General features: G+C 54.3%; 1 protein-coding gene across 3 annotated transcripts in view; it reads left to right on the top strand.

The window, feature by feature from the left end:
- The window catches only part of LRRC4B (leucine rich repeat containing 4B), a 38,301-nt gene that overhangs the window by 10,360 nt on the left and 3,504 nt on the right, over positions 1 to 24,437 (top strand). The window contains exons 1-2 of one of the 3 annotated variants that reach the window (XM_010993137.3): positions 2,628 to 3,287; positions 5,478 to 5,809. In XM_010993137.3, the coding sequence (XP_010991439.3) occupies positions 5,513 to 5,809 (297 nt within the window). In that variant the 5' untranslated portion in view covers positions 2,628 to 3,287; positions 5,478 to 5,512. Of the gene's footprint in view, positions 1 to 2,627; positions 3,288 to 3,326; positions 3,726 to 5,477; positions 5,810 to 24,437 lie in introns of those variants that run through there. The other 2 variants (XM_064489752.1, XM_064489751.1) reach the window with 2 other exon arrangements.

Here is a 24,437-nt window from a genome sequence, read left to right as displayed (position 1 = left end):
ATCTCGGAGTCTGCTTTGGTTCCTTGCACTTGGTGGGGATGGAGAACTCCCGTGATGCGGCCTCTCCCGGGGCGCTGGGGTGACGGCAGCAGCCGGGTGATCTGGCCCAGGGCTGGACCCCACATTCTGCTCCCCACTGTCCCGGGAATGTCCACACTGGCTGCGTGACCCTTGGCTAGTGCCTTCAACCCTCCAGATCTACTCCTCCATCTGCGAAAAGGGACACGAGAACAGTCCCCTCTTCCCTGGGCCATGGGGAGAAGCCGGCGTCTCGAGGCCAGGGCAGCACTAAGCTTGGTGCTGGGCCCGTAGTGAGGACTAAGGAGGGCTTCTCGCCACTCTCAGGGGTGCGCCGCGGCCAGTGGGGGCCACAGAGGGCAGGCCTTTGTTCCACATCCCCTCCCAGGAGACCTCCCAGGGAACTGTCGCTGCTGTCAGGACAAGGATCTTGAGGGTCTCTGGGACCCCTTGGCTCTCGGGGTGCTAACCGGGAAGGGGCCACTTCCCAGCTGTGTCTTTGGCCTTGGGCAAGTAACCTTGCCTCTGGGTGCCTCAACCTCCCTGTCTGTGAAGTGGGGTTAAGAGCAGTCCCCTCTCATAGGGCCATTGGGAGAACTACAGTGAATGCAAGTCAGACTCCCAGGACGGCGCCTGGTCAGTGCCCAGTGCAGGGGGACCTTACCATTCCTGAGGGTGGTGTGATTCAGGGAGTTGGTATGAGTCAGACACGGACACCGAGCCTGGCTTTGGGAACGTTCTCAGGAGAGAATGGTTAGCCAGCACCCCTGTTAGCTGTGTTGGAGGGATCTGTGTGGGGCTAGGAATCCCCTGGGCGCACAGCCATGTCCAGAAGTGTAGCCCACACAGGAGGCAACTGAGGCATGGCTCCCCACAGGGCCTGCAATTAGTGAAGTGTGTGCAGCTGCCCTGAGGACCTGCTGTTTGGGACCTCAGGTATAGTATCTGGAAACTAGCCAGCCAGGCAGCGCCATGACATGGGCAACAGATGTCCAGCTGAAGGCTGTTGTGTTTATGGCATATGGATGTGCTGCCTCCGCCAGGCTGGCCTCCTGGGATGGGAGAGGACCCCAGATTGGGGATGTCTGTGATGTGAGATGTGCAGCTGGCAGGGCATGTCCTGGGCTGGGAGTACAGAGCTGGGCATGTGGCTGAGCGGGTGTCTCTGTATGACTGAACAGGGACGGCAGGGAAACTGGGGAGGGAGACATTTTAAGTTTTTCTGGTGTGGGCGGGGGTGCTATGTGACTCAAGGTGGTCGGACTGGCCTGGCTGAAAAGGTGATCTCTGGGCAAAGACCTAAGGGAAGATAGGGACAACTGAGGCGAGCAGGTGCAAAGGCCCTGAGACAGCAGTGGACGCAGCCTGTACTGGAAACAGTGCAGAGGCCAATGTGAGTGAGCAGGGGAGGAGGTAGGGGTCTGACCCGGACGTTGAGAGGACCCCTCTGGCTTCCTGTGGGAACAGTCTGGGAAGGAAGAGCAAGGGTTAAAGTGGGGAGACCAGCGAGGAGGCGAATCTGATCAGAGATGGTGGCTGGGATGAGAAGTGGTCCAGGTCAGAGATGGTGGCGGGGATGAGAGGTGGTCGGGTCTGCATTTGTTGTAAAGACAGAGCCATCTACTGAGACGGTCAGTTCCCCAGTTGCCCTGTGAGATAAATCCCATTATTCCCGGCTACACAACATTTTTCTGCAGCTCAGAAAAATGAAGTCACTGGCCTGAGGTCACACAGCAAATAAACAGCAGATCCAGGATTCCAACCCAGGCCTCTTGGCGCTCAATCAGTGTGCTCTCCCATTGCTTCTTGTCCCTGGGTGGCTGGAGGATGTCCTGGGTTTGGAGTGTGGAGGTAGCATTTATCAGCATCTATACCAGTGTCTGCACATAGTAGGGATGCGGAAAATATCTGTTGGATGGATGGATGGACTGATGAATACAATGAATGGAGGAGGCTGCCCAGCCCACTTTGCAGAAGTGTATCTGGAGGCGGAGAGCAGGATCTGGCTAAGGGGAGAGGGCTGCACCTGGGGGTGGGTTTCTTTGTGGCACAAACAGGGGTTGGCCCTCGGCTGAAGGACGGGGGGGGGGGGGGGGTGTGTGTGACAGTAGTGCTGGCCCAGGGTCAATGGTCTGTCAGAGGTAGGGGTCGGAGTAAAGGGCTGTGGGGCGTGGTGGGGGCTTTGGGGAGCTCCTGGGGTCCCAGGGTCAGGGGGAACACCTGCAGCAGAGCCTGCGCTAGGTTGTCTGCCCTGGGGCAGGGAGGGGGCAGGTGCAGAAGGGGGGGTGTGGCCAGCGGTGGGGGGCGGTCAGTGGTGGCCCAGCCCTGGTTATGCAGCTGATGAGGCCGTCTGAACCACAAGGCCAGGCTTGGCACGGCCCAGAGCCCCCCTACTCCCTGGGCTGCCCAGCCGTCAACCTTCCTCCCCTGCTTCCCCGACCTTCCCTGGCTGCCCAGAACCAATGGGTTAATTAGATAACAGAGCCTTTGATTAGCGGGGGAGGGGGAGGCCTCCGGAGCAAGGCAGGGGGGCCCGAGGAGGAGGGAGGAGAGGTGCCCTCCCCCTCTGGGAGGAGAGAAAGAAGGGAGGGGGTGGGGAGGGAGGGAGGGAGCTGAGACACTGCTTGGCTCTGCACTGCCGTGTGACTAGAAATTGTAATCGCGGGGAAAGAGAGAGAAACAGACAGAGCCTGGCTGAGGGAGACCAAGACAGACGGACAGACAGACAGACAGACAATCTGACCCAGACGGGCTCCCCGACCTACATAAAGCGGGTGATGGGGACCGAGCGAGAGTGAGGAGGAGATGGAGGCGAAGGAGAGGGGGGCCTGGTGGTCCCAAGGGCAGGGAGAGAGTGAGGGGGGGGCCTGAGGAGGGGGTTGGGGCCTGAGGAGGTGGACAGGGACCAGAGGCAGAGGGGCTGGGAGAGAGCAGGGGGCTGGGGTCAGTGGGTGAAGAGGAGAGGCTGGCGGTGTGGGGAGAGTAGAGGTGGGGGTGGGGGTGGGGGTAGGAGACAGACAGGAGGAGGCGAGCAGGGAGGGGAGGAGGAGACGGTTGCTGCAGTGGCCTCGACAGCCCCCAGGGGGGTGGGAAGGGTGACAGGCGAGGGGGGGGGCGCGGGGAGACCCAGGAAGCCCCTGCGCCCCCCCCAGCACAACCTCGACAGGAAGCCCTGGAGAGCTGGGCAAGCAGAGCCCCAGGCGGCTGGAGGCATGTGGAGGGGGGGCCTGGGGCACAGGGAGAGGCCCAGCGGAAGCCGAGCCACTGGGGTGAGTGTCCCTCACTGTTGGGGGAGACAAGGACGGAGATGGTGGAGGGAGGGCGAGGAGGGGAGGGGAGGGAGGCCCAGGCACTGCAGAAGCCGTCATGGAGGTTGGGGGGAATGCGGGCTGGCAGCGGGCGACATGGGGACAGTGGTGGAGATAGAGAGAGACACAGCAGCGGGTCCGGACCTGGGGTGGGCGCTGCGGGCATCCTGGCCTGTGGGTCCCCCAGCCTCAAGACCTCGTCCCGTTGGGCTGTGCCGCCGGCCCCTTGGCTTAGAGGGTGTGGGATGGGTCATCGCCAGTCTTGGGAGATGGGAACCAGAATGGTGGGCTGAGGACAAGGACGGAGCATAGACCTCCCTGTCACACACGGGGACGCAAAGGCCCCACCGCCCTCACAGGACACACAGATAGAGGCACATGCAGCCCCCAGCCCTCCAGGTAGGAAAATGAGTCTGGGATGTAGACACAGTGTCAACCCTCCCCGGAGCCCACTCCCATCTCTCCATCTCCGTCTCTGTCTCTGTGTCTCTGTCTCTGTGTCTTTGTCTCTCAGCTCAAACACACAGACATACGCACATGCATTTTTATCTGAGTTAAATGATACTGGAAACTGTAGGAGGGAGTGAGTATGCGTGTGTGTTTTTGCACGCGCACACACTTGTGAAGGGTGCAGGTGGCCCTGTGTCCATGGGTCTGAGAGTGCACTGTGTGAGGGGGTGCCTCTGTCACCACTGCCGGTGTGCGTGTCTGTGCAGATGGCTCCCCGTGCCCCTGTCCTCCCCGCTAGTGGGGAACTCTGGGGTCAGCCGTACTGGAGCAGAGCTGGCGAGCGTGGGTGCGCGTGGGTGCGTTTGTGTACACTAGAGACGCTGCGTGGAAGGGAGGGTGGGGAGCCCGCGGAGTAAAGCCAGGACCACAATCCCCCTCTGCCAGGACCCGGCCAGCTCCATGTTTGAGACAAGCCATTTTCCCTCCTAGCACCTCAGTGTCCTCATCTGTAAATTGGGCGTCCTGACAGCATCCTCCCACGGTTCCTGGGAGGCTTAAAGGAGACCAGCATGTGCAGAGTCTGGTGCATGGAAGGGGCTTACTCTGAATTCCAGAGCTGTTATTATCGTTGTTACTGTCACCATGAGCCCAGTCTCCTATCCATCTCATCCTGTAGAAATAGGAGAGGGGAGAGCCTGACCTCATGCTGCCTACCCCCATCCCCGAGCTCAGGCTTGGGGCCCCCAGCTCACCAGCCCCTTCCCCAGCACCATCCTGCAGCAGCTGCTGGCACGGGCCCACCAGCTGCCATTGCCGCCTCGAGTACCTGCCCACCCCAGGCCACCCTCGGCCACCTCCTCCCCATCATTGCCTCCAGTCTCCTCCTGTCCCACCGGCCTCACCTGCCGGCCCCTCCACACTTGCCTTGTCGGACACCTCCCCTCCTTCAATCCCCCCTTTGAGTTTAACTCAAGTCCCTCCAGCTGCTGCAGCAAGGCCCACAGGGCCTGGACCAGGGTGACGGGAGAGAGGAGTCTGGGCAGCTGGGCCGAGCGTGATGGGTGCTCAGGATACTGGGGAAACTTGGCCTCTGCACACACTCCCGGGAGGGAGAGGTGAGGGAGAGGGGTCCAGGAGGCTGGATCCCCCACCAGAGGTGCTCGCAGGTGGTGAAGAGACTTGGGCGATGCTGGGCCGGGCCAGATCCCTGCTCCGACTTCCTGGCCTGGCCCTTCACCCTCTCTGTCGCTTGTGTTTTGTCCGTCTGCCTCTCACTTCATGTCTACTTACTTACGTCCCCTTTTGAAATCGTAACAAAGACAAAGGCTTTCATCTGGCCAACTCCTCCCCTTGCTGGCCCAGCGCCCTCAGGCAAGCACTTCCTCTCCCCCCAGACTCAGTTTTCTGTTCTGCGAAATGGGCATAAAGTCTTCCCGGACTGGAGAGGACAAGATGAAATGAGCGCAGGCCCAGCAGGGCCAGCCCCCCTCTCTGCCTCCCTAGGCCTCCTGGACTGTCCTCACCCGGTTGCCTCTCCCTCCACAGGGGGGCTTCAGGAGCCCGGCCCCCTAGGGGCCTGAGCATGGGGCGGGGAGGGCACAGTGCTGGCAGCAGTGGCAGAGCTGCCTGGTTGTCAGGGAGGAGCTGGGCCACTCAGGGTCCCTCACTGAGCCTCTCCCTCTCTCCCCTCCCCTCCGACAGCCCCCCAGCGCCCACGCGGAGCATGAACATTGAGGATGGCGCGCGCCCGCGGCTCCCTGTGCCCCCCACTGCCGCCTGGTAGGATGTCCTGGCCCCATGGGGCCCTGCTCTTCCTCTGGCTCTTCTCCCCACCCCTGGGGGCCGGCGGGGGCGGCGTGGCCATGACATCTGCCGCTGGAGGGGGCTCCCCGCCAGCCACCTCCTGCCCCTCGGCCTGCTCCTGCAGCAACCAGGCCAGCCGGGTGATCTGCACAAGGAGAGAGCTGGCCGAGGTCCCAGCCAGCATCCCCGTCAACACGCGGTACCTGAACCTGCAGGAGAACAGCATCCAGGTGAGTCAGGCTGGCGGCTGGTGGGGGGTGGAGGGGTACAGGTGGCACTGGGGGAGGGGCACAGGTGGTGGCCAGTCCCTCCTCCCTGAGCTGGAGAAAGCCTCCTGGGCATTCCCACCAGCTCTTCACGCGCCGTCCCCTGGGCACTGATGGGATGCTGTTTGCATCGTGTTAACTTGAGCCAGGCTGTCTGCGTCTTCTCAGCACAAGGCTCCCTGTGTCTGTGCCAGCACCAGCGTGTTGGGGCCCCAGGGCAGGACCACCTGTCTGCCTCCCATGGCACAGGACAGGCTAGCCCTCAGCCTGGTCCTTAAGCCACAGGTCGTGCTGGGAGTGACCCTTCCCCAAGGCCCCTGTGCTGCCTGCAAGTGTGGCATTGGGCACGTGGCGGCATGACTCTGCGCCTCAGTTTCCCCATCCGAAAAATGGGGATGATAAGAGCCCCACCCCAAGGGGTTGGCACGAGGGCTGATGGGCCTCATACTTTTCAAGGATTTTAGAGTCATCTTGGCACCTAACGAGCACTCATTTGCTGCGCGGTACTGGGCTGGTGTGAGAGCTGAGTGTGCCCTAGTACCTGGCGCCACGTGGCCACCTGGCTGGTGCTCGGATGGATGGATGGATGGAGCAGTTGCCGTCTGATGGCTATTCTGATTAAGATGGGCCATAAATTATGCTTTGGGGGTAGAGTTGTGCTATTTTGAATCAGGGTCTCTCCCCCTCTGCTCTGTTGACTTTTGGCCTGGATCATCCCTGGTGTGGGGGGGTTGGGCTGTCCTGTGCGCTATAGGGTGGTGAGCAGCATCTCTGGCACTAGATGCCATAGCGCCCCGCCCCCAGCTCCAACATGTCTCCAGATGTTGCCAGAGATTCCCTGGGGAGAAGGGGAATCATCCCTGGTTGAGAACCACTGTTGTAAAGGCATTAGGTTAATCCCCTGCCCCCGTGCAGAGGCAGGAGAGAAGAGGACTCAGAGCTAACCTTCCCCACCCCAACTCTACATCCTGGTCTGGTCCCCTGGGGATAGCCTGGGGACCAGGGCCCCCCTCTGTAGGGGAGAGAGGGCAACTTTTTGGGGGCAGTGCCAAGGGGCTGCCAAAAGCAAGGCTGTCCCTTCCTGGGTGGCTATGGGTCAAGGACCACTGAAGCCAGAGTTGAGGTCACATCACCTGACCCCTGCTCCTGCAGGCTGTGTCTGCGGGCTTAAGGCCCTCCTCACCAGTCACCTCCCCCCGAGGGCAGGTACCTTTTCTACTAGTGCACTCTGAATCTCTCTCACATCCCTCAAGCTGCACTGTCTGTCCCTTAAAGGGGTGACTCTCTCAGGTCACTCTCTTCGCACACCTGCCCCCTTGTTCCCTGGGCTCCATCCATCCTTCATTTATTCGTGTGACAGTCAACAGATGCTGTCAGCACCAGCTCTGGGCCAAGCCATTTTGTAGGTGATAACCAAGACCGCCAAGCCCTTCCCTGCCCCTGCGAGGCTTACATTCTAGAAGAGAAGACGCAATGAACCAAAAAATGGGATAGCACGCCAGGCTGGGATAACTGGGGAATGGGAGCCGGAAGTGGGGATGTTCGAGCGTCAGGGAGTGCATCTGTGACAAGGAGATGCGGGGTCCACACCACCGGCCACCCAAGGCCAGCAGCGTCCCTTTGGTGGAATGTGACCAGTTTCTCTTGAGGGTGCACAGTCTCACCAACAGCAACTGAGTGCCCAGCCCGCGCTAGGCTCCCTTGCCCACGGACCTGGGCAGGGCACCGACATATAATCACCCTAGACCGACCCATCCTCCCAGGGACCACCACAAAAGCTTCATGGTGCCCTCGGCTTAAACCCTCCACAGCTCTACTGGGATGACCAGTCACTCTCCCAGCCCTGAGCCCCCAGCTCCCAGCTCAGACCATCCCTCTGGGACCCAAACACACCTTTCTACAGCCCTGGGGTCCCCCAGCCTCCCTTCCCCTCACCTCCTTCCTCTCTGGGCCCCTAGCCCCCTAACCCACAACACCCCTGTCCTTGCCCTTGATGCTTCTGTCTGTTCAGTATCTCTCGGTTGTCATCTGTGTAAGAGGCAGTGGTCCAGGCACTTCGGATGCATCAGTGAAAAATACCGAACACCCAGCCCCACCCTCCCTGAGCCCAATTCTAGATCTCTGTCTAGAAGTAACCAGTGTTGCATTAAAGATGCTAAGGGTCGTGGGGAAAGGAACTGGTTGAGGGGAGGAATTGCTGGCTGCAGCTATAAAGATATGGAGGCCAGGATGGCCTTGTGGAGAAGGTGACATCTGAGCAAACGTTTGGAGGGGTGAGAGTGGGAGCCTTGTGGAAGGGCATTCCAGGCAGAGGGCTGGAAGGGCATTCCAGGCAGAGGCCTGCAAGTGCAAAGGCCCTGGGGTGGAGACTGATTGGTGTGTAGGAGGACCAGCCAGGAGGCTGACTGGTGTGGCGGGAGCAGAGCGAGCCGGGGAAGAAGGGGGAGGTGAGGGCAAAGAGGGGGCTAAGGGGCCTGGTGGTCACAGTGAGGGCTCTGCTCTGCATGAGACAGGAGCCAGGGGAGGCTCTGAGCAGAGGACAGACATACGGGCTCTGACTTGGGTCTCTCTCTCTGGCCAAGGTGTGGGGACTGCCAGGGTAAGGGTGACAGTGGGGAGGCCTGTTCAGAGGCTGCTGCAGAGTCAGGAGAGAGATTCTGGTGGTCCAGCTCAGCCCAGGCTGGTGGCAGTGGAGGTGGTGACAAGTGGACAGTTCTGGGTCTGTTTTGAAGGTGGAGATGACAGGATTCTCCAGCAGAGCAATGCAGGGAAAGGCAGAAGATGATGACTCTATAGGTCTGAGTTGGCCTCTTGGTACGACCTGTTTGCTGGTGTGTCTGTCACCCCATCTCCCAGGCCACTGGCCTGCAAAGCATTTGACTGACATCCTTGTCAGAATATACACGTGTGCCCTGTGGACATACGTGAATTTATTTACTAAATAAGTAATAAAAATTTATTTAGTAAACAAATTTACTAAGTCGTGCAAAGGTCTCAGGCATCCGTGGATTGTGTATATTGTAAAGTTTACCCCAAAATGGCCATCATGAGGGGGGTGGGTATAGCTCAGTGGCAGAGCCCAGGCTTAGCATGCATGAGGTCCCAGGTGAATCCCCAGTACCTCCTCTAAAAATAAATAAACCTAAAAAAAAAAAAGAAAAAAAATTTTATTTAAAAAATTTAAAAACACAAAAAAGAAAAAAATTGATAAATTTAATTACCTCCGCCACCTCCTGCCAAAATAAAATAATTAAATAATACAATAATAAATTTAATTTTTTTTTTAAAAACAGGTGATTCTGAAAAATCGGGAGGAGTGGGGCCACCTCGGGAGCAATGAGAGGTGTCTTACAAAATAACTTTTTAATTATCCAGATAAAAAAATTTTAAAACTCACCCCTACCCCACCACCTAGATATAAATAACTCTTGTTTACATTTTGTTTTAAAGACTTCCCGATTCTTTACTGTGCCTATGTAAGTGTGGTTTTTAAATTCTGTATTAGAGAATGAATATAAATTAATAGAGAAAAACTAGAGAATAGACCAAAATAAGACACAGGGACAAAAGCCAAGTGTAACCCGACAGCCACAGGTAACTCCCTTTAACTTTTGCTGTCTTCATTCAGATACTCTACACGCGTGTCCGTGATAGGCTCGGGTCTGTAAACGGGTTTTTTGCTTTGTTCCTTTTTTAAAGGAAAAAAAGGAATTATGCCGTTTTATACTGGTTTGCGACTGGCTTTTGGCACCTCAGAGTTTAACCATGAACATCTTTTTCCCTGGCTCTGATGCTTGTCTATTATATGGATTTTAACGACGGCATAGGATTCCGGTGGGTGGGTGTCCTGGTAATTAACTAGTCCCGTCTTATTTCCAATGTTTTAATTGATATGAATAACACTGCAGTGAACATCCTCGGTATTTGTTCTTTGTATTTTTCTGGATTCTGCCCTTGGGATAAATTCCTAGAAGTGGAATTGTGGATCAGAAGCTATGACCTCCCAAAACGCATTCACACACACGCACACCTGAGCACGCACGAGTCCTGGCCCCAAAGCTCCGTAGAGATGGCCTGAATTCTGAAGATTCAAGAGCCCCTCCTTGTCCACGGTCACCTGCTTGTCCTCTGGCTCCTGCATGGACGGTCACCCCATGAGGCAGGGACTTCACCCTACTCCCTGCTGTACCCCAGCACCTAGACCAGAGTCTGGTGCACAGTAGGTGCTTAGCAGATATTTGTCTGTGAAGGAATGGAAGGCCAGCCTCAGGGGACCCAGCAGAGGCCAGGGACCATCCAAGAGCGGGAGCAGGAGGCAAATCCTGCAGCGCCCACATTGAAAACAGGGGGCAGCCCTAAGGTTCCCATTCGCCCCTGGCCTGCAGTGCAGTGAGGGCGAGGATCACAGGCAGCATGGAGACTCCAAGTGCACGAGTGGCCCGGGGGAAAGGGGCTGAGCCTGCAGAGATGCTTTCTAAGCAAAGGTCGGAGGACTCGCCTTCCCTCTGCCCCACAGCCCCGATGCCGCTCAGGCCGGGCACATGCCACCACCTGGCAGGCCCAGAGACACCCCTGCTCTTCCATCTCCTCTGGGTCCAGGCAGAAGTTGTGCCCTAGGCTGGGCTCAGCCAGCTCACTCCTCCTCAGCCCGGTGCGGGTCCTCCCTGGGCCTCCTTCCTCTGTCATGGCCATGTCTGTGGGTCCCCACTCTGCCCCCCTCTCCCCGCAGAGCCAGCCATCCTCAAGCGCTTGCTCTGGACCTTTCGACTCGTGTGTGTTTGCAAAATGCTTGTTGTTGCTTGGTGCCCACGTATTTCTAATTTATGGAAATGAAGCCGCGTTGTAGATGGCTCTCTTTGTCTCAGTGTTTTCACTTGGCCTGAGGGTTTCAGCGCCATCCCGGTCACTGTGTGTGTGTGTGTGTGTGTGTGTGTGTGTGTGTCTACTCTGTTACTTTAACTGCTACAGAATTCCCCTTGGTGGGCGCCCCCCCTTCCTGCCCCCCACCCCCAGGAAGCTTTGAGCTGCCTTCACCACAAATCCTCCCTCAGGAGGCCTTTGGGGGCTGTGTGATTAATAGCTTTGGAATGCACCCGGGGGAATTGCTGGATCAGAAGACATGATGTACTTAACCTCACCAAGTTAAGTACCCACCCAGGCTCTTAGGGGGCTGCCCTGGTCCCTCCGGGAGTTGGCTGTGAGGTCCTGTGGGCGATGTGTGTGAAGGACAATGAAGTGTGTTTCCACCCTAAGAAACCAATCAACCCATCCTAAAGAAATACTCAGAAGGGTTTCAGACATCAGTGTGGAAGGATGGCCCAACAGCCAGAAAGTAGAAGCAGCCTCAGTTCCTGGTGATTAGGGCATCGGTTACGTGAATCACTGCACGTTCTTATGACAGAACATCGCACAGCAATTAAGATGGAGTTGCGAAGAATCTCGAATGACAGAGAGAAATGCTTAGAAGATCAGACTGAGCTTTCAAAGGAGGCAAGTCGTACATCCAATGTGTTTTGAAAATGTCTTTTTGGGATTGATAGATACACATTACTATATATAAAATAGATGAACGAGGACTACTGAATAGCACAGGGAACTACATTCAATATCTTGTAATGAGCCATAGTGGAAAAGAATCTGAAAAAATATGCATAAGAGAATCACTTTGCTGTACACCTGAAACTAACATTGTAAACTGACTACACTTCAGTAAAAAATAAGAATTTTTTAAAATGTCATTTAAAACAAAAACAAAAACCAGAGACCCCCCAGACAGGTTCCCAATATCTCTGTTGCACTAGTGTTGCATAGGCTATTAATTTCTTCTTTACGTTTTCTTTTTAGTCTCAATTTTCTTTGGAGAGGGCATCTAATACTCTATGTAAGGGGGCAGGGTAGACCTCAGTGGGACAGCACATGCCTAGCGTGTGCACGGGGTCCTGGGTTCAATCCCCAGTATGGCCATTAAAATAAATAAGTTAATAAATAAACCTAATTACCCCCCAAACAAAAACAAAAATAAATGAATAAAATAAAATACTAAGACTCTGTGTAATCAGGAAAAACAAAACTTCAAAATAATAAGTACAAAATGTGACAGGAACCTAAGAAAAAAGTCTCCACTGGGATTTGCTCACCCTTCCCTTGGAGATGGGAGAAGAAACTACAATTTGTGGAGGGTTCGCCCTGACTCTTTTGTTCCCATGATGGCAGTGGGATGGCTTCTCCCATTTTACGCATGTGGAAACGGAGGCACGGGTCCAAGGTCCCCTGGACGGCGGTGGCCCCGTGGCTTGCCCTCAGCCCCAGGAGCCGGCATGGAGAAGGAAGCCCAGCCAGCCAGGGTGCAGCCTCAGGAAAGTCAGTCTGTTGCAGAGAAGAGCCCGCCATGGTACATCACCACGGAAAACACCGGAAATGGCTTTTGAATGACCTGACGGCGATTTCCAAGGGCCAGTCTGCCGGCATCAGGAGATACAGGGAGTTTTTGAACAGCCAGACTTTTCCCAGCCAGAGCCCTTGAAAGAAGGGAATGGTGGACAGAGGGTGGGGAACAGCCCTCTCTGGAGGTCAGTGAGGGCAGCCCTGCCTGCAGGCCAGTGGGTCACCTGCACAGGAGGGAGCCGCCAGCCTTAGTGGCCATGCCCGGGCCCCCAGGACTGGATGCCTAATTCCCCCTCTCGGATTTCCATCCCAATTCCAGTTTCTTCCTTCCTTCCCTCAGAAGCACCCCCATGACCCTGGATAATCCCGTCGCCCTCCTGGCCCTCAGTTTCCACAGCGATCAGACTGGAGCCCTGGTGATGCCTTGTCAGTTTCTTCCTTACTTACTATTATGATATGTAACACACAGAGATCAACACGGACCTGAATGTCCACTCAGATGATTATCATAAAGAGAAGGGCCACACAAATGCCAGCAGGGCAAGAAATGGAACATAAAGAGGCCCCTGAAGACCTCGTGCCCTCCCCCCATTCCCTCCTCCTTCTCCCCAGAGACCACCTTCCCTGAGTCTTACCTTCAATCCAACGGAATCAGGCGCCTACATTCTGCATGCCCAGCTTCTTCTGTCCACATGGCTGCTGGGATGCATCCTTATTGTTTCCCGGAGCCGTGGCTTTTCCTCTGTTACTTTCGTCCTGTTGGATGACGTTCTGTCCAATGCAGACACCTCGATTTCTTTATGTGTTTCTTGTTGATGGGCATTGGGATTGTCTCCAGTTTGGGGCTCTCACTCTGCCTGGTTTTAGATTTGGGGGTTTTTTTGTTTGTTTGTTGTTTGTTTTTGGTTTTGTTTTTTTTTTGAGCTGGAGGAGATGGAGGTGGAGCCCCTCTGCCATTTATTCCAGAAGAGTAGCCTGCGTGCCTCGAAGCTAGGCTGGGCTGGGAGGGGCGCCAAGGCTGCCTCAGACTCCAGTCTGTCCAGTGCGCCGGCTCAGGAAAGGATGCATGCCTCACGGTGCAAGTCCAATGCCAGCGAGCTTGTCTGCTTCTTTGAACTTCAGAACCCTGGGTGTTCCACCTGGTACCACCCTGAGGGAGGCAGAGTCCTTCAGGACGCAGCCCCGCCCCTCCCTCTCCGGCCTCCTCCATCTCAGGCCATCACACTGGCCCTCTCCTGCTCCCTCCTAGCTCAGCGTCTTCACACGTGCTGTTCCCTCTTTCCAGAATCCACTCTCGCACTCACCTAGTTAACACCAGCACTTATGATTGTGGGGGACCATTGAGGTTTGACTTGTAACTCCTTGGGCACATCGTGGAATCGGTCTGGATCTGTTTTTTCATCATTAAAATGGGGATAACAGTCCTTCCACCTCAGAGCTGTCGAGAAAGTCAATGTCTTTAACATTCGGACAAGCAGGGACTGAGCGCCACCATATGCCCGGCGCTCTTGGAGGCCCTGGGCACTGGGCAGCCTCAGCAGGTCAGACGAGGTAGCACACGTGTGACGAGGGCCTGGTGAGTGGTCAGCGCAGAGAAGTCCAGGGACTGTCGATGGTGAGACTGTCATCACGGTCGGTCACCATCGTCTTTCTTGACTTAGAGAAACATCTCGGCCTCACAGGCATCTCCTCTGAGCCCCTAGTCCAGCCAGGCCCACGGGTCCCTCCGGCACCCGAATTTGTTGATCACCCTTGTGGTCGCCGCTGGCCCCAGCACGCGGCCCAGAGCCTGACAGACTGGAGGTCTCCAAACACAACCATGAAATTAACGAATCGGAGAACAGCTTGCCATCTTTGCGGAGCCGTGCGGCCTTGAACCTCGCGAGGACGGCCCCAGGAGCTCTCATCCCCACCTCTCAGCTGAGCAGACTGAGGCCCTAGAGGCCGAAGATGTGGGAGAAGCTGGGTTTCTTCAGCGCTATTGCTGATGCTTCCTAATTCTTGGCTACCTTCCTAATACCTGGGCTCCACACCCCGGGCTTGGTTACGTAACTATAACTGAGTCCTGACTCTGTCCGCACAGCCCATCCCTGCATCAGGACACTTGTCCCAGCTTCCTCCCAGACTCTTGGCCACAGTCTGTCCCCTTCGCCCCTTGCCAGAGTCACCACAGACCCTTCCTGAACTGGGCCCTCCCATCCCAGCCAGACCTCACTCAGGGGCGCCCCAGCCCCACCCTTCCTGCCCTTCAGAAAACACACTGTCCCTGAACTTCCATAGTGCCCTCCCCACTTGCCCAGGCAGGTGCTCTCCGTCACGGGTCACAGATATCGAGAGTCTGGTCCTCACGACGCTGCCATGAAGTCGCCACCTGAAAGCGGGCCCTGAACGGGGAGCCTGGCTAATCCATCTGGAGCACCCGGTTCACGTACCTGATTCATTTCTTGAGCAACTACTGTGTGCCAGGCGCTACTCTGGTCACAGGGAGCAGGACAGATTCACGTCCCTGCCCTGGCGGAGCTGGGGGGAGGGAGACAGTACAGGAGGCGCCCGGCACAATACAGGTGTGTGCGCACTATGCTCGCTATGCCCGATGGACAGAGATGAGAGCTGAGGGATACAGCCGAGCAGGATGGAGGCGGGGCTGAGGGAGAGGGGCGGGGCCTAAGCCTAAACCTAACCCCACATCCCCATGGGCCCCACCCACTGTCTTAGGCCAAGTTGGGGTGCGCTTGGCTGCTGGCATGTCCCTCTGGTATAGATGTTACCCTTGCGTTATTTGCGCCTGGGTTGGGGGCATCAGGCCAGACTCAGCACCCTGGCTTGGCTTGGGAGGCCTCAGGAGGCAACTCCTAGATGGACCGGAAGGAGCTGGGGGAGTGGGAAGGGAGGAAGGACAGACAGGTGCATGGATGGAGGGTCACATAAAGGAAGGGAGTGGGCATCTGGGAGGAAGAGGTCACCGGGCAGAGATGAGCAAGTGGGCTTAGTGAAAAGACTTCTCAGCAGCCGTGAGTGATGAGGACCCAGACCAGGCGCAGAGGCGGGGATGGTGTGCTGTGATGGGCCGGCATGAGCTCAGGCATGGAGGAGGAGGAGGTGGAGGATGAATGATGCACTTAAAGGGTGCCAGGCGCTGCACTGAGCCCCCGGCATGTGCAAAGGCATTTAATCCTCACCAGTCCTAGGAGGTGGATCTTATAAGCCCCATTGTACAGATGACGAAGCGGCCCAAAGAGGTCTGAAACTTGCCCCAAGTCACAGAAGCAGTCAAGGGCAGTCTAAATCAGGACTCTGGCTGTCTGACCCCAGAGCCTTAATCACCAGGTCGCAGGGCTCAGCCTGGGCGGGCAGGGGGCGGGGCTGGGAGGCTGGGGGGCAAGGATGAGACAGGTCTGAGCACAGCAGTCGTCCCGGGGTGCTGAGGACCCGTGGAGTTCAGGCTCTCTCCTCTCCCACTCTGGCCAGAGCCTTTCCCTGCCCGCCTTGGGTTGCCAAGGAGGGCCCGCCTGTGGTGGAGGCTGAGAGGATTACTCCTAGGGCGTGGGGCACGGAGCCTTCAGGCTCTGCCTACCCCAGTGGAGGGCTGTACCTGGCATGGCCTGGAACCTCCTAGCAGGGGCAAGTTTAGGATTTGTTGTCAGCGGTGAGGGGTGAGATGATGGATAACGGACTTCACTGAAGGAGGAGGATGCTGTGTTCTCAGTGGCCATGCTGCCCCTGGGCTGGGCTGTGTTGCCGAAGTACATGCTTGTTCTCGAGTCCTCAGGTCGTTTGTCCCCACGTTACAGAGAGACTGAGGCCCTGGGAGGCCAAGTCTAGGCCTGAGGGGCTCAGTAAGCAAAGTAGGGACCCCCATGCTTGCCCAGGTCTGGCCATGTCCTGAAGGTCAGGGAAATCCTCCTTGAAGAGGGGGACACAAGTCCTTGATCTCAGAGAAGGAAGAAATAGGAGGAGCTGTCATAAAACAGTTGGTACGGAAAAAAAATGTTTTTTAAATTGTGAACATAAGATAATTAACGGGGAAAAAAACTCCAACAGTAAGCTTACTAAACTTGTGTTATTGCTTCATTACATTCAAAACCTATAAAAACAATTTATCTTAATAGTGTTAAGAGGAACAATTCACTTAATCATTCTCCGACCACAGTTAAACTTTTAATAAAGGATTTCTTGACAGTTTATTTTCTTAAAAATCCCAACAGAACACAATGGGGATTTTTTCAGTGTTAGTACTGTTTACCTACCCTCAAAGGAAGTGGGAAGTCCCTTAAATAATAGGCCAAGTTACAGGATGGAAGGAGCGGGGAGAAGCCCCCATCAGAGTGGGGATGTGGTCCTTGATGGGGCCACTTTCCCATGTGGAACTGGTATCCTTGACACTTGCCCAGTTCCTCTGCTGTATCACAGGATGTCAGCATCCCATCAGGCAAAGATGGCAGGCTGGGAGGGCAAGGGGATTTGTCTGCTCTGAGAACCAGTCCCACCTTGTTCACCCTACACTGTGTCAGTGACCATGAGGGTGACCTGGCCCACAGCATCAGAGAAGGTTTGAGATCACCTGCGCTGGGGGGTTTCAAATTGTGCCGTGGAGAGGCCACAGGCCTGCCTCTCCACCTGGGAGCAGGGCAGCTCCTGAGATCTGTTTACACTATTACCACTTAAATGATCATTTGCACAATTATTGTGTTTAGTGTCTCTTCCCCTCAAGAGGTCAGGCTGTGGGAAGATGGCCGTGGCTATCTTGTCTACACTGGATCCCCAGAGCCCTGCATGACACAGAGCAGGCACTCAAAGAATATATGTCAAGTGAGCAGATCAACACATGGGTAATGTTTGAATAACGAACGGGCTCAGCAGCTCAAAAAACAAATCAAAACCCACAAATGCCCAACCCTCTCGGTTTCGGTGGGTGGGCATGGTGGAGACCCGCTGCTTCGTTTCAGGAGAAGCAGACTTTTGAGTCCTAGTTCTGCTACTTTGGAGCTGTAAGACTGAGGGCAAGTGACTATACCTCTCTGAACCTTCATTTCCTCAGCTGTAAACCATCAAATACGAGGGAAGGCAGGGACATGTGGTTGATAATCTCCCGGTGATAGGATTGCCACAAGGATTAATGGAGATCATGACCTCAGAGCATTTAGCACAGTGTCTGGTACATACTAGGCACTTAACAAACAATGGTTCCCCCCTTTCCTAATGAACCTGCCCCAGATGGCTCTTTGTCAGAGACAGAGATGGGATCAGCCTTGTACTGTTTGGGAGGAGAGGAAAGGAATTGATTGGCTTTGGTCTTTAGGTATGCATGTTAAATCTTAAGAGCAACCACTAAAAGAAGAGAAAATACATAAATTCTAAAATAGTAAATAGGAGAATGGAATAAGAAACTTAGTCAATGCAAAAGATGATAGGAAAGAGGAAAGAATAGGTTTCAAAAAATTAGGACAAATAGAAAGCATGAAATAACACAGGAATAATTCCAAATAGATTAGTAATTGCAATAAATGTAAATGCACCAAGCCTCCAGTTAAAAGACAGAGATTTTCAGGCTGAATTAAAAACAAAATCCAAAAGACCTACCTAAAACGTAAGGACAGAAAGGATGAAAGCAAAAATGATGGCAAACACTAATCAAAAGAAAGCTGATGTGTCTTTAATAATATCAGACACACGGACTTTAAGGCAAAAAGAATAAGTTGAAACCAGAACCAAAACCAGAATACTGGTGCCCTTTCAGCTCCCAAGTTCTGTCACTAAGGGTTTCAACATTTTTGGTGCTGTCACCCAGGCCAGGAGCTGTGCAGACACATCATCTCACACTGTGGGTGCTTCTCCAAATATAAGCCTTGCCCATTCCGGTCTGTTTACCCAACAGAATTTGGCTGAAGTCCACCGTGAACTAGGCCTTGACCTGAGTGCAGGAAATGCAGAAATGATTCAGATGGAGTGTCTACAGCCTCACAGCCTGGACAAGGAGACGAATGCACTGAACCAGGGTGATAAGGGTCTGATAAGAGATGCAGGTGATGAGTCAGTGAGAAGGAGGCCAGAGAAGGCCTCCCAGCTGAAGCAGTCAGAATGTCCCAGGACACTGGGAGGAAGACGGCGTTCCAGGCAAAGGGCACAACCTATGCAAAGGCAGAGAAGCTGGGCAGAGTGTGGGGAGCATAAGGAACCCCCGACATCTCCCTGCGGCTGAGCAGAGGAGAGGCCAGTGGGGCAGGTTCTCCTGCAGGACCTCTGACACCAGGTCAAGGGTCATAGGGAGCCACGTGAGGCCTTTGAGCAGGGACATGGCAGGGTCTGAACTGCATTTTAGACAATTCTGATGGCTGACATAGAGGAAAGAGGCTGGGAAAGAAACTGGAAGCCTAGAGGAGGGACAAATGTTAATGATCATTATCAGCTGAATCAGCAATTTAAAAATACATATTATTGTGTGCTGGCCAGGCCCCAAGCCTCACAACAACCCTGCGGGACCTGTGAGAACGTGGACTCAGAGACATTAGGACACTCAGCCAAGCTCACAAAGCTGGTCACCTGGATTCAGATCGAGCCCAGCGCCACTCCCCCGCCCCCTCACTAGGCTGCTCCCAGTCACCCTGCAGAGAAGAGGAGGGAGAAAAGACTAGAATCCTGTTAAAAATAAAGGGACTCACTATTTAAAGCCACCCTACTGCACATCCTCAATAAAACCAGGCTTCCCTTCGCAGCAACACCCCCGTCCTGCTTTTTCTCCACAAATGCATCATTCAAGTGACTGGCAGGGGACCCCACCCACTTTGGGGGTGCCCCTTCATCTCCCTTCACATATCCCCTTCCCATCGCTGCTGGGACAAAACTCACAGAGCAGAAGCAGCCTCCAGCTTTGCCAGGACACCCCTTTATGGACAGACGTGGTGTGGTTTCAGTCCCTTTGTCCAGAGGACCTGGGAGGCGCAGGCTGGAATGCTGCTGAGTCGCTTGGCCTTTGCTGAGCCGCCTCAGCTCCTGGTCACCTACATGCTGCCCAGGTTCAAACCTCCCCATCACAGAACCTCGCTGAGTGGTTCCTTCTCTGAAAAGTAAGCAACAACACCTGTCCCGCAGGGCTTGGGGTAGTGGGGACAAGCTGAGCTGATGAGTGGGGACACCCAGCCCGGGCGCCCTGTGCTGAGCAAATATTACCTGTTACCTGTGTCCTTGAAACAACTCTGCAGGATTGACCTTGTGATGCCCTTTCACAGAGAATGGTCCTCCTCTGTTTACCCCTTCGGAACTGCTTCTTCCCTGTTCAATAGATAAGCAATGGATGGATGACAGACACTGGGCTGGGTCCAGAAGGGCGAGCAGGGGTTTTCCAGGTAGATGAAGAGGGAAGGGCATTCTGAGCAGAGGGAACAGCATATACAAAGGTAGAGTGGCTGTGAGATGGTTCCCAGAGTTGATTCTGGTTGAATTGTAGTTGGAGTGAGGACTGCAGGTGAGGGGGCCTACAGGCCAGGCCAAGCAGGGCTTCCAAGGCAGGCTGGATTTCCTCGGAGGGCACTGAGGAGCCATGGAAGGCTCTAGAGCAGGGCAGAGTCAGCTCTGGGTGTAGCAAGGCCCTGTGGGGAGAGAGAAGATGGCTGTAAGACATTCCAAAGGGACAGATCAGCAAGCCTGTGGCTGACCTAACCCTAATGAGGTGAGGCCATGGGTGGTGTGAGTTTCAAGGCTGCAGAGCCACTTCTGACTGGGCAGGTGGGCTGGAGGGGCCGCACTGAGAACAGGGACCCCGGAAGCAGGGAAGAGCAGGGTGGGGCACGCAGGTGGGTTTGCTGGGAACTGGGGAGGTCCCAGAACTAAATTTAATAAAAGACAAGGCAAGGGGGCGACTCCCAGGAGTTCTTGCCAGCACCTGGGCCAGCTATCCCTTTGTTCTCAATTTCTCAGTCCAAACCCTCAAGTCTGACCTTTGAAGGGTCCACCTCATTCTCTCCCTGGTGATTAGTGATGACTCGACTCTCCTCATTATTATTATTATTATTATTATTATTATTATTATTATTATTATTATTATTATTATTATTATTATTACTATCATTAATAGAAACAGCCACTCTGGGCTCCTCCAGCGTTTCCCTGGGCAGTGATTAAAAGCACCCCTGTGAGAAGGGATCTGTGGTTATTATATCTGGGAAACCTGGAGTCACACAAAGCAAAACGGCCTTCCCCACAAGAATTCCTGGAACCCAACCCGCCGCACACTGGAGTCTCCAAGAGGGGCCACACAGGCTCCAAGGCATGATCGGGGAAGCGTCTTGCTGTGTTGCTGTTCAGGACTTCAGGGAATGGGCCTGCGAGAGGACAGGCTGGGAGGCCCAGGGGTCCTTGGGAGGAGGAAACTGAGGCTGCAGCAGCCCACGTGGCGGAGCCGGGGCCCAAGGGCCCAAGGGCAGCCAGGCCAGACGCTCTCCAGCCCCCTCTTCATCTGCCGCTCCCCCCCACACACCCCCAGCCTTGCCCACAAGCACGGACGCCCTGCCGTCAGGCTGCCGAGACCCCCAGGCCAGCCCAGGGCCTCCTGAACCCCCGTGATCCTGGTCCAGGTTTTAAGGTTAGCCGTGTTCACTGCAGGAAATGAAAGAGGGAGGAGCACAGTAAGGAAAATAAGGAATCAACCCTGTCAGTTCCATCTCAACGTCCAAAAGGAGGGGTAGGTAGCCCTGGGAAGGGATGCTAGGTGCCCACAAAAGTCATGTTTTAGAAGCATATTCACAATATGGGAAGATGCTCACAATACCATGTTATTTAGGGGAAATGCACGACTCAGAGTATATTATATCAACACAACTTTGTAAAAAAATGTTTAAAAGATGATGGAAAAAATATATATTGCTGCATGGTATGCATAGACAAAAGGTCAGAAAAATGAGTACCAAACTGTTAACTCTGGGGACAGGCCCTATAGCTGATTTTTCTTTTCTTCTTACATTATTTGTAAAATGAGTATCTAGTACTATTATCAGAAGGGCAAAAGGGACAGTGGACTCCTGAATAGCGCAGGGGCTAGGGGCGCCGACTCTCCCGGCGGCGGAAAATCCCGTGTACCTTAGAGCCGACCCTCAGTGTGCACGGTTCCTCCGTATCCGCGGTTCCACATCCGCAGATTCAATGAACCACAGACCATGTACTACTGTAGTATTTACTATAGAGAAAAATCCATGTATAAGTGGACCTGTGCAGTTCAAACCCACACTGTCCGAGAGCCAACTGTGGGTGGAAAGTCATTCTATCTAACGTGGTCCCCACTGCGGGCCTGGCCCACCGGAGACTTCAGTTAATGTTTATTAACGGTGAAGAGGGGGAGGACGGGAGGGGACACTTGTGCATTGCTTTGTGCATTTCCTCTGTTACCCCAGTTCCATCCCATTGTCCCTGAAAACCATTCAAAGTGCCCTAAGAATGCCACCATTTTAAGAGCCCCAAAGTATCTCCCCATCTGTCCCTTTTACCCTGAGGCCACAAAGAACCCTCATCAGGCAAGGTACCCCGGGGTTGTCTTACGAATCTTCAGGAAATGTGGTTTCTGCGCAGAGATTGGGACTTAATTCTGGTCAGGAAGGGCCCCCAGACAGGAGATTCTGAGAGGGGCTGTTTTCAGATGCGCTCCATCACAAAATGCAGCAAACAAACCCCAAACCTGAGCATGCATCACTATGCTCCAAGCCTGTGGCTGAGGCCCAGCTCCCTTCCTCCCTGGAAGGTTCTGGTCTCTGGGGTGAGACACAGGCAGACAGACAGCTCAGCAGTGGAGCCCAGGGCGAGGGGCCACGGGGCAGGGGTGGGAGGAGATGGGGCTGGGACATACTCCAGAGCTGGTGTGCCTACAGCTGGGTGTTGAAGGGCAGATGGGAAGTAGCCAGACAAAAAAGCAGGAAAGGTGTCCCGGCAGAGGGAACAGCAAGTGCGAAGGCCTAGAGGGAGGGGCATGCGTGCTGTGTTCAGAGACTTGCTAGAACAGGAGATGAGGGGGAGGACAGTGGAAGAGGAAGGCAGGAAGGCCTTGCCGGCCTGCTGAGCTGCTGGAGGGCGGGGAACATGTCTCGTTATGGGATGGCACTGTCACTGGCCCCTCCGTCTGCAGCATGGTGTGGAGTAGGGGACTCTTGTGCTGGGAACGAGGGGGCTGTGCCAGGGAGCTGCGGGTATAAACAGACCTTCTGAGGCTGAGTATCCAGGTGGGAGAGAAGGAGGCTAGTCTGGGCCTGGGGCCACGGGATGGAGAGGCGGGGACAGAATAGGGAGACAGAGGACAGAGGGCCGGGCTGGGGGACAGACAGGCACCAGTGAGTGTCAGGCTGACTTTCTCCCAATTTTCAGCCTGAAGGTGCAGTAAGAGGCTTTCTGCCTGCCCCGTAGAGCTGCCCTCCGCAGGTGGCAGTGGTGTGGCCTTTGGTTAAAAGGCTCAGGATTGTAATCCCATCGGTGTCACACTGGTTACTCAGGGCCAAGAATAACAATAATCATAAGGATGCAAGATGAGGGTTTCTAAGCGCCTTAACACCCGCACCGTGACCTCTTCTCATCTTCCTAACTGCCTGCCAAGTGGTTTTCATCATTCTCCCTTCGTGGCCAGCCCAGTTGTGGGCCTGGAGACCCACAGCGCTCAAGTGACAGGCCCCAAAGCCAGGAGGGGAAGACTGGAGGTGAGCGGGACTCTGTCTCCACTGCCACACCCTCGACCTCAAGTTTCTGCATTTGCCGAATAGTAACAGAGATGCTGCAGGCACAAGGCGGCCATGCGGGGTGGGACCCACCAGTCACACCACCTCCACAGGCTTCCACTTCCTCCTTTCTGAAACTGGGCAACAACAGCCCTCTACCACAAGGCAGCTGGAGAATAAAATGTGATGGTGGATGGTGTCTAGCTCAGTGGTAGAGGGTACACGAGGTCCTGGGTTCAACCCCCAGGACCACCATTAAAAAAAAAAAAATACATAAACCTAATTACCTCCTGCCCCCTCTAAACAAAATTAGTATTTTAAATGACAATAGAAAAGAAAGATATTTTTTAAAAAGACACGATTGTGTTCCTAAGGCATCACCGAGACGGCTGCCAAGGGCACGAACTGTCAAACACACACTGGACCTGGAAGGCTTAATGTGAAAAGAGTGTAAAATATCTCATTTGTACGTCTTCCTCTTGATTATATGTTGAAATCATAATACTTTGGACATACTGGGCTACATAAGTACATTATTAAAACTGATTTCCCCTGTCTTGTTTTTTGGTTTTTTTAATGCAGCCCCTAGGAAATTTACAATTAAATAGGTATTTCTGTTGGCTAGCGCAGGCATAAATAGTGGCCGTCAGGATGACCGTCCAGGAAGATTATTGTTCCTCGTGCTGGGTGCCTCTCAGACAGAGTCTTTTTTTTGTCAATGGTGGTACTGGGGATTGAACCCAGGAACTTCTGCATGCTAAGCACATGCTAGGCAGTGATTTGGTTTTTTCATTTGTTTGTTTGTTTGTTTGTTTTATATTTTTTAAGTGTCTTTTGACTTAAAAGTAATTTTTGTTCATTCAAGAAAGAAAAACTAAAGAATAAAAATTGCCCATAATTCCCAACAGCTGGAGTTTACCCCTAAGAAGAGTCTGGAGCATTTCCTTACAGTTTTTTCTTGGTGCATGTACGCAGAGTCCTGATTCCTCGGCTGCTTTTTAAAGATCTACAAGGTCACAAGCACACAGTAGGCTGCTCTCCATTTCTCCCTTGATATTATTTGGGGGGTAATTAGGTTTATTTATTTATTCTTGGAGGGGGTACTGGGGATTGAACCTAGGACCTCATGCATGCTAGGCCTGTGCTCTACCACTTGAGCTACACCCTCTCCCCTCCCCTTAATAATATTAATGCAAGCATTTCTCTGAGGCATTAACTAGGCATCAGAAATGCCATCTGATGGTTGCATGGTCTTCTGTGCCTCAGTGTACCTGGCATGGTAATCAATGGGGAGAATCCAGTAAGATTCTGCCTCTCATGGCCAGCCCAGCACTGCTTCTTCTGTGGTCCGTTAGCATCAGCCCTGAGAGGTGGCAGCCAAGTTCAGGAATTAAGAGTCAGGACTCTGAAGCTAGACAACCTTGGTCCAATCCCAGGTCTGCCATCCCCTCCTGCGCATCCCTGGGCAAGTCACTACACCTCTCTGTACCTCCAATTCCTCCCACTTGGATGGAGATAAT

This window comes from Camelus dromedarius, chromosome 9, assembly GCF_036321535.1.
Source record: "Camelus dromedarius isolate mCamDro1 chromosome 9, mCamDro1.pat, whole genome shotgun sequence".
In the NCBI taxonomy this organism is placed as follows: Eukaryota; Metazoa; Chordata; class Mammalia; order Artiodactyla; family Camelidae; genus Camelus; species Camelus dromedarius.
The sequence above is the reverse complement of the archived record's forward strand: the minus strand, read 5'-3'. Positions and strand labels throughout refer to the sequence as shown.